The 19,547-nt window shown below is 37.2% G+C and overlaps 2 protein-coding genes across 3 annotated transcripts; one reads left to right on the top strand and one right to left on the bottom strand.

Moving 5' to 3' along the window:
- Positions 1–1,600: 1,600 nt before the first annotated feature.
- cab39l (calcium binding protein 39-like) lies at positions 1,601–11,174 on the top strand. The gene is made up of 9 exons (XM_084091618.1): positions 1,601–1,991; positions 4,921–5,055; positions 6,740–6,904; positions 7,147–7,265; positions 7,530–7,698; positions 8,324–8,383; positions 8,469–8,534; positions 8,608–8,751; positions 9,323–11,174. The coding sequence occupies exons 2-9, from the start codon at positions 4,954–4,956 to the stop codon at positions 9,500–9,502; spliced, it is 1,005 nt and encodes a 334-aa protein (XP_083947744.1). The 5' UTR covers positions 1,601–1,991; positions 4,921–4,953; the 3' UTR covers positions 9,503–11,174.
- On the bottom strand, positions 11,035–19,312 carry cdadc1 (cytidine and dCMP deaminase domain containing 1). Of its 2 annotated transcripts, XM_084091601.1 has the most exons (10): positions 19,098–19,299; positions 18,930–18,986; positions 18,049–18,149; positions 17,463–17,640; positions 15,957–16,538; positions 14,720–14,769; positions 14,474–14,643; positions 13,921–14,110; positions 13,707–13,761; positions 11,035–11,905 (listed from the first exon to the last, which is right to left on the bottom strand). In XM_084091601.1, exons 3-10 carry the CDS (start codon positions 18,094–18,096, stop codon positions 11,841–11,843), a joined length of 1,338 nt encoding a protein of 445 aa, XP_083947727.1. In that variant the 5' UTR covers positions 18,097–18,149; positions 18,930–18,986; positions 19,098–19,299; the 3' UTR covers positions 11,035–11,840. The 2 variants fall into 2 exon arrangements, with proteins under 2 accessions (XP_083947727.1, XP_083947726.1); XM_084091600.1 differs by lacking the exon at positions 18,930–18,986 and having other exon boundaries at positions 19,098–19,312.
- Positions 19,313–19,547: the final 235 nt, after the last annotated feature.

The following is a 19,547-nucleotide window of genomic DNA, read 5'->3' as shown; positions in this document are numbered from 1 at the left end:
GCACACGCAATTATCTAGACTTGATAAACCTGGATCAAATTAGTGAGATTGCATGAACTTCAATTACCTTTTATGGAACCACTTTAGCCCCAACTTATTTGTTAGGCTCATTCAAGTCCGGTTTTGGAGTTTAATCCCTGCTTTTCTAAGCGTCTTTTATGGAACAACCCTCAGGTCCGAATGATGATCAAACATACTGATGAGTTTAATAAAGTTTATTGTACATCACACAAAAGATGAAGCGTCAGTTTTACTTCAGAAAATCACCGTAAGAGCTGAGTACACACAGTAGCCTAAGTTATAAGAAGTGCGCAAGTAGCCTACATAAACGAATTTCGGTAGAGTTGAGGGAGCATTCCTGTGGGCGGAGGTTAGTCAAAAAACGGTTCTAGTGACGTCATTAAAGAAGGAAGTAGAGGGATGTAGTCCAAACGGGCCGTTCGATGTAGGCGACTTCTGTTAAATAAAATATCTCGCTTGGCATTGAACTTTGAGCTTTATCATTTTACAGATATTATTTATACTCTAACAACAACATTACACACTAACTAAAGTTTGAAACATGGGATCACGAAGAACGGGACCTTTAAATATCCAAGTTGATTGTACTTAAAAAATTTAAGGCAGCAACTTTGTTTTACAGTGTAGTAGAATTAATTAAATCTGTTTCATAATAAAAGATGAATGGTTATGCTTTAAGTGATATAATTTCATTTTTAAAACTGGATTTATAAATAATAACAGCTAATATTAAGACTATAAAATAAAACAATTTCCCTTAATAATAATAATCATTTATCAGAATTTTTATAAACATGAAAATCTGGTTTCTGATAATAAAAGACAATGGTGGGAACTTTTATGGTAGAATTTCATTTTCAATCAAATTTGATTTATAAATATTAAAGGGATAGTTCACCCAAAAATGAAAATTCTTTCATAATTTACTCGCCCTCAAGTTGTTCCAAACCTGTATATGTTTCTTTCTTCTGCTGAACACAAAATCAGATATTTTGAAGAATGTTCAGACCTTTGACTTATCTTACTTTGCATACAGCAGGAGAAAGAAACTCATACAGTCAAAAACAACATTCAAGGGTGAGTAAATGATGACATGATTTTCATTTTTGGGTGAGCCTATTCCTTTAAGTAAAATATGTAATAGTGCCAAACCTTGCCATTTAACAGTCTATTGTAGGATTTTTATCTAAATTTAAGGAAACCAAAAGTTAAACAATTCAAGAAAAAACATTAAAGTCCAACAAACATTGCAATTAGGAAATATGATTAAAATCTGAGAAAAGAGGATTTGAAACCCAGCCTATTGTATATTGTTAGTATAACCTTCTCTCTTTTTTTCTCCAAAAAATAGATTTAGTATCAATTTAACCTTCAGGAATTTTTATGAACCAGCCACAGATCGTGTACGAGCTGGTCTGTGACTCAGAGTCTCTGCTTCAGTAACACACTGCGCACACCCAGACTTTGGCTATGACGGTGTCGTTCAATAGTTCATGCAGGTATATGACGCGATACTAGTATAAAAAGAAAAAAGTGCATGAGTCATGCACTTATTCTAGTCAGTATATCTCTCCATAATACAGTCTGAACACATCCACATCCGGGTAACACGACGCCTCGCCTCAGTGCGGGAGAAAGGCTTTGAGCATCTGATCTGAGATCAGCTCGCACGTCACAGGCTTAACCGCCACGGACGGCCACAGAACCGATCCCAGATCATTCTTCAGCCACAGAAAGGCACCAGACAGGGAGTTTGTGTTACAAACCCATCATGTCTTCTGCAGATATACGCGTTTGAGTCAGTCAGTGTTTAATTCGCTCATACACACTTTCCTCTGACGTTTAGCCCAGCGCGTGCGCGCGCTCACACACACAACACACAGTCTGCTGGCGTGATCAGGACGGCTGCTTGCGAACACACACAGAAACCACAGCAGCCGCAGAAGAAGAAACAATTACATCACAGCACTGTAAGTATTCAACATTTCAGACATTACACACGCGATATCGAAATAATAGCTAGATATCATATAACGTCGAACACCAGCATAAGCTCACGGGCTATTGCTGTGTGCCTTTATTTTGGTGTCGCAAGAGAATAAGCTAAACGTACGCCCAATTTTCCGCATGTCGGGCTTGTTTTTGGTAACAGGGTTGACAAACTGAGAGTGTATATGAGTGTTTGAGCTCGAGCGTCTGATCTGCTTCATTGTTGCCGTTACAGTCTGTCGTTCTGTTCGATTGTAACGTTCCATTCGCGTGTTGCATTGTAACGAGCAGCTCGCTCAGTGTCACGCTGTAATTCTGCTGCTGTTTGTGTTGAATTCAGTGAACAGGCCTGGAACAACAGATCACACCACTGCAAGGCCTTCTCTCACACACACACACACACACACACACACACACACAAGCAGATCATGCACTGGAGGGCCTGCTCACTCAGTTCAACATGCATTTCAGCACGATTCCACATAATACCAGTATCAAATCTGTCAGATGCTTCCCTACAGTCCTAATAGAGCTTCTGTCACACACATCTGACGCCTGACGTTGAAATGACACACATTTAGCCTTGTTTTGTTTTTTTGGAATGTGATCTGCAGTCCAATGATAATGTATATTTTTAAAAGCATTTTATTTTGGAGAACTATTACAACAATGCCAAAAAGAATGACATAATTTATTAATAATATGTTGGTTAAAAGATATTCAACTCATTGTAAATTCATTTTATTATTTTTATTATCGTTATAATTTTAATGACCAAAATGTTTAGCTGTGTCCCACATTTTTTTAACAACCTGATACTGCATAATGTTTTTTTTTATTATGATTTCTTTTTAAATGTATTTTATATTACTAAAATGTCACACCCAAGGGGTGACATCGTTTGAATATTTTCTTCATCATATCGGGAAGTAATTTTATTTTATTTTTATCTTGACTTTAGTGTTAAAACTCAACCCTGTTACCAAATATTTTTCTGTAATTTATGGAAATATAAGTTAATCAGTAAGCACAATTTTCAGTTTTTGGTCACAAACAAACTAGCTGCTGCTAGTTTGTTTGTGACCAAACAAAGACAGCTCATTTAGGCTGAATTTGCAACCCAAAATGGCTATCCATTCTGTCACACATTTATTATATTTTCTTTTTAGGAATTACGTTCTTGTTTTGTACCCAATTCCTTGGTAATAAAACTGGTTTCTCATCACCATCTATCTCTTATTTATCTAGGCTATGTCCAGTGCTTCAGACTAAATCCTTCCATTTCATATTTTATTTTCTAATATTGCAGCGCTAGGGTGGAGGTGGTATTTACAGATAGTAAATAAAGGTGGCGCTTAATTTTTTCTTTACCGAGGACTATAAAATTCCTAAAACTGTCACACAGCAAACAGAGGACCTGTTCACTCACTGTTAAATAAATGTGGTCATGTGACATTCCTCAGCGATGGGGCTTTTGATGGTTAAGGTGGTATTGTGATCGTAAACACGGGCGAGGTGAGGGTGGTATGTGTTTCTGGAGATTGGGTATGACTTAATGACTGACGTGAGTCAGGTCTTGGTTTTATTGCTGTCAGCGTTTACATAGTGAATTATTAAGTTATTCCCACAGATTGCAGAGTGGACAGACTAGTATGATCGGTATTCAAAAAACGTTTTGAATATTTTCTTTAAAGGAGGTACTATCAAACTGTATATACTTTGTGTAATCATTAATCTGTCATAAGGTCAGGTGGTAATAATGTAAAATGTATTGAATGAACGCAGCAGTAATATGAAGAGAATCTGTTCAAAGATCAGCGTCTGACAGGTGGAGAAACAGGAAATTTCTAACTCTTGGACTCTCTCTCCCCCACTCACACACACACACACAAACACACCTTAGGTTCTTAGATCACAGGATTACCAGTCACAAGTTTCACTTAGTTCTCTCGGAAAACAGTGAATATTCCCCTCATTATAATTGTGTGCTGAAAAGTTCCTCTCACATCACATTTGCGTCAAACCTGTCAAAATGGTTTTGTTACTACTGTGAAGAGATTCACTGAATCAAATTAAGAATAATCATTTAGTTTCATTTAAAGTACATTAGTTCAAGGCTGGAACAATGAATGGAGTTTTTGTCTTTAATTTACATAATAATTAAAGCTACTTACAGACTGAAGTGGAGTTTCAGATCATAACTGTTCTTAATTATTTAGATTTTTGGTGAAATGTAAATGTTTTTAAATCGGTGTTAAGAACTTAAGAATCTTTTTTTCTATTGATTGAAATAAAGATTCAAAAAGAAAATGTAAATATTAGATGAAAAACTTGCAGCTTAAATGGAAAGATCTGTTCTTCAGACTAAAGTGTCTGTTGTACTGATATCTTACTGTAAAACCAAATAAATATAATGTTCCAAAAAAGTATTTAAAGAATGACATAATTATTATTAATTTTTTTGCAAAAACTAAAATTAAAATAACTAAATAGTATAAATATAAAATATACTATTTACAATAATAATATATAAATAATACTAAAATAACACTGGTTTTAATGGAAGATTTGCACTACTAGGAACACACCCACTCAAGTCATCAAAAGTTTAAAGTATAACAGCAATAATTTTTATTTTTAAAAGAAATTCATGAGGCGGCATTTTTTTGTACTTGAGTAATTTCAAGCATTCACACAAACATTAGATCCATATTATTAGAAACATACATTCAGTCAAGTACAGTATGTATGTGTGCTGCTTTTGATTAATGCAAAATTTCCCGTTTAAATATTCCAGGCTGTTATCTCCTTTTAAACTTTGGTAGACTTCGTCTTCTGTCTCAGTGTTTAGTTGTCAGGATTTAAGAGGGCCATCAAAGCCATTGACTCCTTTTATTTGTTCTATTCCAGCCGTTCTACAGCTAGAAGTCTACGGCCGCTACCATGCCACTATTTGGTAAATCTCACAAGAACCCCACAGAAATTGTGAAGACCCTGAAGGACAACCTCTCCATTCTGGTCAAACAGGACAAGAAGACAGAGAAGGTATGAGTTTGAAGTTGTCATGTTACAGCATTTGCTGGCAGTTTCTGGGGTTTTTTATCACCTGACTATAGGAAATATATCAGGTAACAGTGCAGACATGGCAAAAAAAGAAGCGCTGATCACTATTGGTAAGGAGCATCTTGCTAGCTGTGGTGTCTGTCAGGAGTTATAAAGCACACCAGACGGGAGCAACAAACTTCATCCATCTTGTTTCTCCACACGTTACGTCATTACACAACAACACTTAAAAATAGTAGTCAACGATACAATGTTACTCATGAACACAGATCAATAGATCGCTGCAATATGGCATGCTTTACTGGGACTGTACAGCATCACTCCATCACTTTAATAAGCCTGATTTGATTTAAATGTGGTGTGTTTACACTAAAAAGAATGTTCCAGTGCCTGTTTAAGATGGCACAAAAGCGACTGTAAGGTTTAATGAATTTGCCACTCTGTGTTTACCTTGGTCCACCGGTCAGAATTTCTTTCTCCCTTATTTTTCCACTCTTTTCCCAAGATTTTATTCCATTCCATTATCTACCCCAGTTGTTCCAGATCTCTCAGATGATTGCATAATGAACTTGACTATTGAGTGATGATGCTGAAGTTTTCCTAGGTCTCCTCAGCTTGAACCTCAGACACTGTGTCATGTTTTCTACCAGAATATCAGCGGTTATGTCCTCTAAATCAGGCTTCTTTCCACTGCCAATTTTTTTTTTCCATTGTGTTTTTGCATTTTTCATTTGCTTTTTCAGAGAGACAGGCCTGTCCTCAGGCAAATAAGAGTTTTAAATCAGTGCACTAGACCAGCAGTGGACATGAATAATCTGATCCTATCTTAGAATGTGGATATGCATTTTGATAACTATGACCGTGTTTAGCCAGACTTTTGAATATTAGCATAAAGTCTAAACTTTTTTTATTATCTGCTGTTAAAGGGAAGTGTAACATGGAAATGTCTATGAATGGCCTTTGCCAGTTTTGTGAGCAATATGCACCAGACTAATGTGGACATGCAGTCTGGAACTGGGATTTGCACTTAGCTTTTTAAAGACATTGCTTTTTTTCTTCCAAAAGAGCTTTTCATTTGAATCGCAGTTGTTTGTTGAATTAGGCTAGTTCTGATAAATTAGCCCGTTCATCTCAATGTCAATAAGATGCCCAAATTACTCGTTCTGAACCCCATTTTCAGAGCATCCATTAGAGGCCCAAATGAGCGAGAGGCTGGATTCCTTCCTGCAAGCTCTCATATTGGTGCTGAGAGTAGAAAGATGTCGCAGAGGTGGGAATATCGCTCCACTGCCCGACCTCTTGCTCATTTTCACCTGCCTGCTAAGGCCCTTTTCAGCAGCCTCACGCTAAAGTCAAGCGTTTGAAGCGCTGGGAACCTGCTGATTGTTATTCCGAGGGCCTGGGGCTCTTCCAGCTGGAGGAAAATCCATATGCTTCACGATGCCTCCACACTGTCAAACTGAGCTGTTTCAGCAGCTGATAAATAGCTAATGATGGTCTTTGTAAAATGAGCTTACATGTGAAATTACCCAGAATCCTTTTAGGTGTTCAGAGCAATATGTGGCATTGGTACCATATGCGCTGCATACACATATTCAGGAACGCCGTATTGAATTGACAGCATACTTTGCAGCGGTACTCAAGTGATTTTTTTGGTGTTTGTCAGGCTTCAGAGGAGGTGTCGAAATGTCTGGTGGCGATGAAGGAGATCCTGTACGGCACGAACGATAAGGAGCCGCACACAGAGACGGTGGCCCAACTGGCCCAAGAGCTCTACAACAGCGGCCTGCTCATCTCACTGGTGGAAAACCTCCAGGTCATCGACTTTGAGGTGAGGATGCTTGAAGACAATAACCTACCTGCCCAACATAGTGTCGGCCCAGATCCGGCCCACATCTGGTACGTGTGGAATCAGATGTGGGCCTGATCTGGACCGACAGTATGTTGCTGTCTATCTGTCTGTCCATCCATCCATTTCGCTCTACTGTTGTTTGAATGTGAATTTTTTGCTCTTTTCTTTTTATTCATGATTCTGATAATTGGTATAATGTGGGTGTCTATGTGTGTGCGCAGGGTAAAAAGGACGTTTGCCAGATCTTCAACAACATCCTGCGCCGGCAGATCGGAACCCGCAGCCCAACGGTGGAATACTTCTGCTCTCATCAGGAAGTTCTCTTCATCTTACTCAAAGGGTGAGAAGTGATGGGTATTTTTGAAATGCAGCATGTGAGCATGTTACTTACATACTTCCTGCATGGAAAGGCTTCCAAATGTTGCAGTTTTCCTTCCATCACTCCATCCATTTTAGCAATAAATGGATGCATGCAGCATCAATATCAGAACAGCAAACATGCAATAGATCTAAAATCATCAAGCTCCATTCACCTGAACATGGTCCCTGTTGAGCATTAATTTGTGTGTGTGAACGTAACATTTCTACTGTGATGTCGTGGCAGGTATGAGACCCCTCAGGTGGCATTGAATTGTGGGATTATGCTGCGCGAGTGCATCCGGCATGAACCTCTCGCCAAAATCGTCCTCCACTCTGAACACTTTAAAGATTTCTTCAGCTACGTGGAGATGTCCACATTTGACATCGCTTCTGATGCATTTGCCACCTTTAAGGTGAGCGCTTTATTTTATTAAATATCACATTATTAATTTATACTAGAGCTGCATGATTCTGGATAAATTGAGGATCACGTTTTTTTGTTGTTGTTTCAAACAGATCACGATTCTGAACAGACAACTAAACAAAATAACATGTAATTTACTTGAGGTTCTGACAAAGGTTAATTGCCATTTAAAATGTTTAATGAATCTTAACAAATTATTTTCTTAAAAAATTGGTTTGGATGAATGATTCAATGACTCGCTCATAAATTCTTCACTTGTTTCAATAATAGATGTTTTTTGAATGAATCTCTATGTTACATGAATGAATACATGTTTTAAGTCGCCACCTACTGGTGTAACTATGTAATCGATACAATCGTTATGTGAAGTTACTTGCAGGGTGATTTATTCTATTTTGATCTCTTCCATAGACATGAGTCTTTATATCCCAGTACTTCTGTGATAATATGAATATTTGTTATAGAGAAATAACGAGAGGTTGAAAATCGATTGAACTGAATCGAGATCGCGATCTTTTAACGATTAATCGTGCAGCTCTAATTGATACATAAATTATTTGATAATTGGGAAATTACACTAAATATATTGTTTTTTTGTTGTTGTTTTTTTACAGGACCTGCTCACAAGACACAAGGTTCTGGTGTCGGAATTTTTAGAACAGAACTACGATGCGGTAAAAAAAAAAATTGGTTTGTTTATTTTTTTTCATAGAATTGTGAAAAGCTGAGATTTTTTAATGACTCTCTCTGATCTTCCAGGTTTTCGATAACTACGAGAAACTGCTTCACTCTGAGAACTACGTGACCAAGAGACAGTCGTTGAAGGTGTGTGTTCTGACATCTGATTTCTGTCGTCGGGAGCCTGTCCTGTCATTAACGTCATGTGTTTGTGTGACAGCTGCTGGGTGAACTGCTCCTCGACAGACACAATTTCACAGTCATGACGCGGTACATCAGTAAACCAGAGAACCTGAAGCTCATGATGAATCTCCTGAGGGACAAGAGCCCCAACATTCAGTTTGAGGCTTTCCATGTCTTTAAGGTACAAAAACTTGAGACACTACTTGAATTTACCCCTTCTTTTCCTTGCATGGAAAATACAATGTCAGGATTGAGGCCGTCAAACTTAAAAATGACAAAAAAGCACCATATCAAAAAGTAGTTAGTGTCTACTATGTAATAACATTTTTAGATTAATCATTTGATACAGTGAACTTATTGTGTACGTACATGTTTTTACTTTGTACTGATATTTAAATAAAATACCTGCATGTAATTACTTTATCTATATCTCTATAAATCTTCCCTTCCCTTTTAACCCACCCTTAAACCTGTCCTAATCTTACCCGTATCCCAAGTCAATAGCAGCACAAGTGTTTTGCAATACAACACAATAAGTACATTGTACTTACAATTCATTTAGATGGAAGTACATAGTAGTTAAAGACACCTAATAGAAAGTGAGACCCTTATATTCATCAAAAGGGGTTCATATGAAATATATATTACATATTATAGCTTTGTGTAAGGGACAGACTGAAATATAACATTGTATGCTTCCTAGTTGTATATCATTGTAAGAATCTTTTTTTTTTTTTTTTGTATTTCCTCAGGTGTTTGTGGCCAATCCAAATAAAACGCAGCCCATCGTAGACATTCTTTTGAAGAACCAAACGAAACTCATCGACTTCCTTAGCAACTTTCAGAAGGATCGCACGGACGACGAGCAGTTTAACGACGAAAAGACGTACCTCGTCAAACAAATACGAGACCTAAAGAAACCAGCCTCCTAAACTTTAGCTATTGCAGTATTAGGGAAAAAAAAAAACCCACAAACCCCCCCCCCCAAAAAAATATTAACAATAATAATTCTATTTAAAATCTTGAAAAATGTGTCTCCTCTTAGTTCTGAGGCTTACAAAAGAAGGTTCCTGATCATTGATGTTCTCTGTTCTTATTTGCTTTTCTTTTTCCTCCTTTTCTTTCTTTTATCGCAAACTCTCGTGCCATGATAGGACGTTTAAAAAGTAGGAAGCAGCCAGTTTGAGTCACAGGACGAACACATCAAGACACTCGTTGCGGATGAGGAAGTACAGGTAAACTTTAATTTTTCCGTTTCTGGACACTCCACACTCTCCCTGGCATCAGCGGCGCCACAATCAGAAGAGATTGTGTTGTTTGGATGTTGCCGGAAAAGAGCCGAGATTCCCAAATGATCAGTTACGAGCTCTCTTGATATCTTGTAACTGCACTAATCTTCATTCTTGCATTCCTCCTTTCTGTCGTCTTTTCTCGGGCATCAGTTTGACTTGCGTTCGCTTTTATTTGATTAGCCCGTGTGCTTTGTTCAGAACACTACAAACCTGATCATTTCCTCCCTGTTCTCTTTACTCTGTTTGTGTTTTATAAGAATTATCTAGAAGGATGAATTCATTTATCAGTATTTTAATTATTGTTCATCTGAGCTGAAACAGGAAGAGCGTGTGTGTGGGTCTTCATGTACATTTTGAGTTGCTGCCAGGCCGTTTCTTTTTCTGATCGGAAAGCATCGCTGTTTTGTTTTATATATTTTTATTTGATGTTTACCTAAAGCTGATTTTGCTCTGAAGGTGGTTGCCATTTTAGAAGAATCTTGGAAAATCAACTTTGGCACTAAGTGTATATTCCAACTCGTAGATTTCATGTAGATCAGTGAGGTAAATCTATAGTGCTTCGGCATTACTATCGTATGCTCTATACTATAGTGTCCTTAGTGCTATTGAATTTGTTAACTTTAGTACATCATACTAAAGTACTTCTTATACTGTCGTGCAGCTGTAGTGTAATATTCATTTCTATACTATAGTATTCCTTTTACTGTAGTATGTATTTTGTGCTATAACCCATAATTCAGCTGTCTTTGATGATTTTGACAGAAGTAGATTGTTGCATAGCTGAAAAACAAGATGAAATGAGGACGCAAATGTACAAAACAGGTGCCTTTTGTTCTTAAGTTGTTAATTTACTTTTTTTTTTAATTTGAGAAGAAATTTTGGAAGGGGGAGCTTAATTTCTTTTTGTTTTTAATATGTTCTCATTGAGCATATTTAGCTCGATTAAGCAATGAACCTCTTTAACTCACTATATTTGAGTTATGCTGTTGAAGAAAATTGATTCAATTTCATTCTTTTTTTCCTCTACAGTTGATTGATTTCAGTATTTTTTTTTTTACAGTCATCTTTAGTTTTATGTGATGAATAAAATATGTTTAGGTGGTTTGGACCATCAATCAAAGTCTGAAGCAAATTCATTTGGACTCTAGGCAACAAGTTTCAAATTTGAAATATCCATCTGAGCCAAATTTATTGAACATATTTATCAGAAATTACATTGACAGTTCAAAATTTGAATTATTTTTTCCTACTACACATACATTTGCAGTTTCCATCTGAATAGTACCATATCAATAAAGAACAACTGAAGCACTGGCAGTATCACTGACTCCTTTTTAAAAGAAAAAAAAGCTCATAGGGCACTGTAGATAGTGTAAATCTGTACACTAGAAATTAAGAACAAATCTTGATTTTAATAAATACATTTTATGTATTTATTCAGTTATTATTGTCCTTTCAATTGAACAAATTTAAAAACCACAGTGTTGTGTGCAATTTTAAAACCATGCAACCCAGTTTCTAAAATGCATATAATAAAAATTTTCTTTAATGGGCTGTCCTATTAAACTAATAAAACTTGTTTGCGTCATTCAGCATGAGTATGGCAGGTTAAATGTTCATTATCACAAGGAACTGAAAGAGTTTGTGATGTATTAATGACATTTTAAAGGACTGGTTCACTTGAAATGAAAATTCGGTAACCAGACAGTTGATGGACCCGACCCCATTGACTTCCATGGTATTTTTTTTTTTTTTCTACTGAAAGTCATGGGGTCCATCAACTGTCTGGTTGCTGACATTCTTCAAAATATCTTCTTTTGTATGAAAGAAATTCATACAGGTTTCATACTTGAGGTATTCATAACTTCATACTTGAGGTATTCATACTTCATACAGAATTTTCATTTTTAAGTGAACTATTCCTTTAACATCATCTGTTGCTGCCATACAGACAAGAGAGCAGCTTTCCAAATGTTTTCTAAGATCGCAGTCTCTTATTGCACTGAAAATGGGTTTCATTGTCTCTTCGTTTCATGCAGCCATCTGCAAAAAAAATAAAACACACATTCAGGGTATATTCCATATAATTTTTATGCATGCAGCTTTTAAGAACTTATTTGAGAAACTACATTGAATATTATACAATATTTGAATATTAGGTACTTCAAAGTTAATTTAATAAACTACCGTTAAGAAAAAAAGGTGTTCAAAACCGTGGTGACCGGTCACCGGGGCTAAAAAACACTTTTACTTAAACATTTTAGCCTAAATTGTTGATCTTGGTTTAAAAAGTACACAGACATGTGACAATTACCAACAATGCTGAACTGCATTTGGTAAAGTAGCTGCCATATCACCTTTTGCCTATCCATTTAGCGAGACAATTTGATAATAAGTGGGCATGAATTTAAAGATATCTATCTATAAATTACAGGAACGTCTGTCTGTCTGTCTGTGTGTCTGTCTGTCTGTGTGTGTGTCTGTTAACCACATATCTCTCGAACCGTTAGTCCGATGGATTTCAAACTTGACAGGTGTCTCGCTACGGTCACGAGTAAGTGCAGTGCCAAGTTTGACGTTGTTTGGATGAGAAATGCTAAAGATATCGTTAAATATATCATTTTTAAAAGGTTGTGGTTTAAAAATAAACATTCTGACATTAGAGGGTTGTATCGGTCAAAGAAGCCCCAAGAAGGTTATGGTTTAAAAATAAACATTCTGACATAAACACTCAGTCAGCTACACTGTTTACTTCTGAATATTAGAGTTTGGTTCCTTCTGAATATTATAGTTTGGTTCCTTCTGAATATTATAGTTTTCTTCACCAAGAAACCAACAATTACTAAAAACACACACAAAAACTGATTTTGTTTCTTTATCAAGAAACCAACAATTACTAAAAACACATAGAAAAACTGATTTTGCATGGGCACTTTGCACTTCTCCCTGAATCGACGGATGTGGATGTAATTCATTGTGGATGTAATTCATATTAATTTGTGGATGTAAACTGAATCTATAAGTAAGCTATGCTGTTTACTTCTGTAATTTATAGATAGATTCTGGTGCGCTTAACGTTATTACTACTGTGTAATAGTAGCCTATGCTATTCACCAACTAAACATATCCTATTCAATGCGATCACAGTCTCTTTCACGGGCATTGTAGTTGCCTATTCACAAGCTGTTTGCTCAAGCATAGCGTTTTCTTAAATATATCGGTGAAAGAAGCACTTAGAAGGTTGTGGTTAAAAAATAAACATTCTGACATAAACACTCTGTCAGCTATACTGTTTACTTCTGAATATTCTATTTTATTCACGGCCATCAATTGTAGTAACCTAGCCTGCTCCCTGAATTCAATGCGTTCACAGTCTCTTTCACGGGCACCAAACCAACAATTACTAAAAACACACACAAAAACTGATTTTGCATGGGCATTTTGCACTAGTATTTTAGAATTGAGGGAACGTTTACACGACAATGATGTACTAAAAACGGAAACGTTTTTCCTTCGTGTTTTGCAAAGTTTCGCGTACAGAGGACAACGCTGTCAAAAAGATCCCCGTTCACACGGATCCTAATCGATGTATTCTGCTTCGAGGCCAGTAGTTGGCGATGTCACTTTGTTGAGAAACACTACGCGCCTATAGACTGAATGAAGCGCATGATGTCTCCTTTTTCACAAATTCACGTTTTTGTAGTTAACACAGACGATAATAACGGTATCGTTTTCGAAAGTTTGTGTTTTCAGGCCACCAAAACGCAGTTGTCGTGTAAATGAACGGCCAAAACGCATACGCTTTCTGTTTTTAGTTGAAAACGGTGTCGTGTAAAACACTTACTTGCTGTAGGCGGAGCAGCTTGTTCTGAAGTATGTCTTGCAGATTTCTGTTGCCACTGAGGAAAAAATATATTAAGTTTAAAAAAAGAGCCAATTTTTGAGTGCATTTTCAAGTATAATAGTTATTATTTATCCATAAAAATAAAAAATGAGGAAAAAGACCACACCACAGTGCTATATTTATGTTTATTCATTGATTTATCATCAGCACTTACAATGAACTTCTGGACGCCGCTGAGTTTGTCGAACCTGAGGTAGGAGATGTCGTGTTTGACTTTGTTGCTGTCCAGGTCTGTAGTGTAGACCTGCTTTATTCCAGCGCAGCCAATCAGAGGAACGCACTCATCACACGGGCATTTGGTCACAAACATCATTGTGTTCTCCTCTTCTTTTATCTCTGCGCTCCTGCAGATTGGAAGGAAATAAAAGGGAAAGGTGGGAGGCTGATGAAATGAACGAATCATGAACGAGTTCGAATGTTTGAATGGCTTGATAAAAATGATAAAAGCGCATCTCAACAAAGTTGAAAAACAATTTAGGTGCGTTCAGATTAGTGAAATGTCCTCTGTCAATAGTGTAGAAACAAGTAAATTAAATCAAGCAGCTTTCTGTTGAAATTTGAAAATGAGCGAAATCTGTGTGGAACTTTTTCGCCTTCATGCAAAACTCCTGAATTCCTCTTGGAATGAGTGGATTTCGTAAAAGTGACTGCAGCTCTTTTTCTTGTTGCCAACATTTCTTCTGATAGCTTCTTCCCATGAGCCTCACCTGAATGTGAGCGCGTTCTGCTCCGCATGGAGGATGTATCGGTACTTCCTGTTCCGTCTCTCTTTCTGCTTGTGATCCATCTGAGGGTACTCTGCGTATTGTGAGCCCACTGGATAGGCGTTGTATCCGCAGCCCACTAGGTAAAGCCGACCCGTGCCATCACATTGTGACTGCAAGCGGAGAGGTGTTCTTTATTAAAATACATACAATCATAAAGTCAAGTTTTCATTGCAGTTTTTGGCTCACCTGTTTTCCCTCTGCCCAGATAACTGCACCAACTCCCACTTTAGGATCCTCTACACAAAAATAAATAAAGGTGAAACAGTTTAACCACATCCTTGATTCAACTTTGCATCCTGACATCCTCCTCCAGGAAATGGCATCATTTTGGCAGGAAATCAACAGTATTAGCAACGGACCAATAAATCCAGTAATGTTTTAGTTGGTCTGAATCACTTTAAAACATTCCATTCTGTTTGATAAAGAACTTATTTTATCAACATGTCAAAATATGGTTAAAAATATGAATATTAGCGGTCACCCTCAATCCTTAACAGCAATGGCTAACTTCAGCACTTTATTTACAACTTGTTGGTAACTGTCTTGGCATTTTGTAAATTCCTAGTTCAGACAAAGTCATCCTACAACTGGCTTAAAGTCAGCATGAAATGGAAATTCATGCTATGTATTTTGCTACTAATTCATCTTATCAATCTCATTGTGAATGATTCATCCATGCATGTTTAATTTTTGTATGTATATTTGTTTATATATTAACTGGATCTTCCAGTGAAACGACAGACTTCTCTGGTGACGTATGCCGGACTCCTAAACATTCAGATCTGCCTCCATCCATTCAACGGCAGCCATATTGCTCCAGTACGCACACCACACACACCAGCTTATTGGTGGAGAGGAGACAGAGTGATGAAGCCAATCAGTATATATGGGGATAATTAGGAGGCCATGATGGACAGAAGCCAATGGGCAAATTTGGCCAGGATGCCGGGGTTACACCCCTACTCTTTTTCGAAGGACATCCTGGGATTTTTTCTTTAGGTATTGGCAACATCTAGGATATGATGGTGATACTCATCATTTCAAGGTAATGTCATCTCTAAACTGGACTCATTTGGCGAGTCACGCTAAAGTATATTGTTTTAATAAAGGCAGTTTTAGGTTTAGAGTCGGGGAAAAAAAGAATAGCCTATATTAAGTGTGTAATAATGACGGCAAACTTATATTCTTATTGCTGACCCTGTTTTGAAATGGAGCAAATGGAGTCGATTCTGGGAGGCGATCCGACTGACTCCTACGGAGGGAATCAAGAGTCAACTCAGAAAAAAAACTTAATAGATTCACGTTGGCACGTTTTGCCATCACTTCTGGTCTTGATTTGTGTATTTTTGATAACAGCTGAACATTTTGTTGTCAAATAGTCAAGCAAGTTAACGATAAGTAAATGTAATCAAACAGAGTTCACCTGTTCTACACGCCAATAATCGTGCTTGTATGACACAGTGCCGTATCACATCCTGAGGTAAAGCTGGAGAACCCGTCCCTAAAGGCTCTCTCATGAAGAAACCATATTCGTCGTGTAGAACCGGAACACTAGCGGCCACAGACGCGAGAATCCTAATGAGATTCCTCATGTGCTGCCTTAAGTTGCTAAAATTTGGTTCCACGCAAAAGTTCTCCAGTCCCATCTTGTTCAGCACATACATATGCTCTTCTTCATCACTTATAAAGAACTTTTCCAAGAAATCATCCGAGTTGTTCCACCATTCCTTTCTAAAGACATCCGCAACGTCCAGAGTCGGATTGTCCGCCGCAATCTTCCCGAGGAAGTCGCAGTTTTGGGAGGTTTGGTCCACGAACTGCAGCATGGTGCCGTCCAGAGGTTGCAGGAGCACACAGATGTGCGGCCTGCTGTTGGACTTCAGGCGCTCTGCGGCTGTGGCGTCCAGAGTGGCTTCCTGGTGACTGGAGTCTGCAGGATCACGTCTACCCGACAGCAAGCCGATCTCGGCGTCACCGGGCCAGTAAGATATCCTGTTCACACCAGCTGAACAAAGGACATGAAAGGCAAGACAATGAGGGTTGAGATGGGCAATCAAATATAAAACTATATAAATTAATAAATAAAATGGTGGTGGTCAAAAGTTTGGAATAATTAAATTTTTTATGTTTTTGAAACAAGTCTCTTATGCTCAGAAAGGCTGAATTTATTTGATGACAAATACAGTTAAAACAGTAATATTATGAAATGTCATTACAATTTATAATAACAATGCTATATAATCATTTGGATACATTTTTAAGATGTAATTTATTCCTGTGATGAAAAGCTGAATTTTCTGCATCATTACTCCAGTCTTCAGTGTCACATGATCCTTCAGAAATCATTCTAATATGATGATTTGATGATCAAGAAACATTTATTACTATTATTAATGTTGAAAACAGCTGTGCTGCTTAATATTTTTGTGGAAACCATGATGAGCTACTATTAAAAGTTTGTGGTAAGATCTTTTTTTTAATGATAAATGAATAATTTTATTCAACAAGGATACATTAAATTGATTTAAGTGACCATAAAGACATTTATGTTACAGAATTACAGAATTATCACAGTTTCCACAAAAAATATGAAGAAGCACAACTGCTTTCAACACTGATAATAAGAAATGTTTACTCAGCATCAAATCAGCATATTAGAATAATTTCTGAAGGATCATGTGACACTGAAGACTGGAGTAATGATGCTGAAAATTCAGCTTTGACATCGCAGGAATACAATATAATCAAATAGAAAACAGTTATTTTAAATTGTAATAATATTTAACAATATTACAGCTTTTACTGTATTTTTGATCAAATAAATGCAGCCTTGGTGAGCAAAAAAACATAAAAAAATCTGAATTCATCCAAACCTTTGACCGTCAATGTGTACATATATTAGAGAGTGAGAGAGCAGTTCTAATGTTACCATTGATGAGCATCTTGAGGCAGGTTGAACAGGGTTTTCTGGAGAAGTAGAGATCACATCCCTTCAGCCGGGGTCCATGTTTGACCACAGCCACCTGTCCTGCATGCAACTGCACACTGGAGCAATGCAGACCCAGAACCCTGCGCTCATGGACCACCACAAGACCACTGTCTCCAGCCTGGACGCAAATACAGCACCGTGCTTTTTAATAAAAGAAACAAATCAATAAAACAAGTAGATACTGAAGCAGCTTGTAAGTGTTTTCCTCTCATATCCATACAGCTCATGAATCAGAGGATGAAGCAGCCTTTCAAATTTATGCACACTATAAGTTCATTAGCATCTCCTTTAGAGCGCACGAGTCATTGTATGCACAGCAGGGACTCGGTCCTGTGGGAATCAGCTTTCCAATAATAATTCGTAGAGCTGTATAGAAATAAATACAAATCAGGCATTTTAGACCGGTGGATACCTGTAACACATTCTTCTTAATTCCTTCCTAAACGCATTTTAAATGGCTTTAAATGTAAGCCCTCTGTCTTTGAAACACACTGCATCACTTTAGAGGAAATTAAAATATGCCTACAGGATCATTTTCCCGCTGACATGCTTCTTTCTTGGGGAAAAGCTCCATCCATAGACTCAACAATGTGAAGAGGTTGGCTTTGGACAGTCGAGGTTCCTGACCTGAAACAGAAGAGGAGTCATGTGACCAGACCAGTGACTGTGACTCTAATCAACATTTGCTTAACTACTAAAATAACTTGTAAATAGAGATAGATTGATAATCGGTTAGAACACAGTGTACATTTTAAACTTAACTAAATAAAAAAATACATTAGTGACCCTTTAGAAGGTAAAACAACTCTGCATGAGTAAACTGGCATAATATGAGATCAGACAATATTGTTTCATACAATCAATATTTATTATTTTTATGTTTAAGTGTCGGATAACCAAAATGTGGAAGCACTTGTTTTATTTGCACTATTTGACACAATAAGCACAAAATCATTAGACGAGCAATAAAATCATATGTATTTTGAATATTTTAATATTATTGTTTTTATCATCATTATTATTATTATTAGTAGTAGTAGTAGTAATGCCATTATACGAAACTGATTAAGGTTAGGGTTCAGTGGAAAAGTATAGTCAAATGGATTATCATTTTATCTCTAATAAGCAATATTTTTTATTGTAGGCTATATTATTATTAAAACATTCTCATTGCATATTTATTATGTAGTCTGTTTTTTTTTTGTGTCAAAAAGCGGAAAAGAAACATAATCGGTTCTGCACTGGAACACTAACACAATAATCTGCTTTGTATTTATCGAAAATTGTTAGTATAGAATCTGATTCAGAATTGGAATTAGACCAGGTGTTATGTTATCAGACTGCTCGTAAAATGAAGTTGCTGACATAGACATTAAACCAGGAAATATAAAATAGATAATAGCCTACCAGTCGGGGCAAGGACAAAATGTAAATGTCTCAATGGCAAAAATTAAAGAAAACAGCCTATTGAAAGAAGAAATGAAACAGCATTGGCAACACGCTGCAATTTAAAGTTATACAGGCTATCCACTGGGATCTGGTTAGCACGAGAAGACATTGACAGGTTAATCTAACCTTGCACTTTGGCATCCGTCTGTACTCCGGTCTCCCTCACATTTGGAAAAGATCTGTTCCCCTCGCCATCCCGACAAGACCCCCGACTGTCCGATGCTGCCATTCAATCGCGATCAACATTGACCTGTCATTGACTAAACTGACCCAAACAACAACAGCCCGTCCGCCTTCGTGCTGTCATCTTCCTATTTGCTCTGACGTCACAAGTGGGCGGGGCATTTTCTCTTTAAGGCTCGGCTGTTTCTATTCCTTAGAAATCTGCTTTACAACATCACCACCAGTGTGTGTGTGGAGACTCAAACACCACACCCAATGTGCCCGATGGACATATAGTTTCACGACCGCTGATATTGATAGGAAGTTCGTCTTAGCTTTTCTAACAGTTTGCACGACATTACAATTTTCCCTATCAGGGACCATGAAGTATTCCATCTGCAAGATACTGGAACA

This window comes from Abramis brama, assembly GCF_963993115.1.
Source record: "Abramis brama genome assembly, chromosome: 2".
Classification (NCBI taxonomy): domain Eukaryota; kingdom Metazoa; phylum Chordata; class Actinopteri; order Cypriniformes; family Leuciscidae; genus Abramis; species Abramis brama.
The sequence above is the reverse complement of the archived record's forward strand: the minus strand, read 5'-3'. Positions and strand labels throughout refer to the sequence as shown.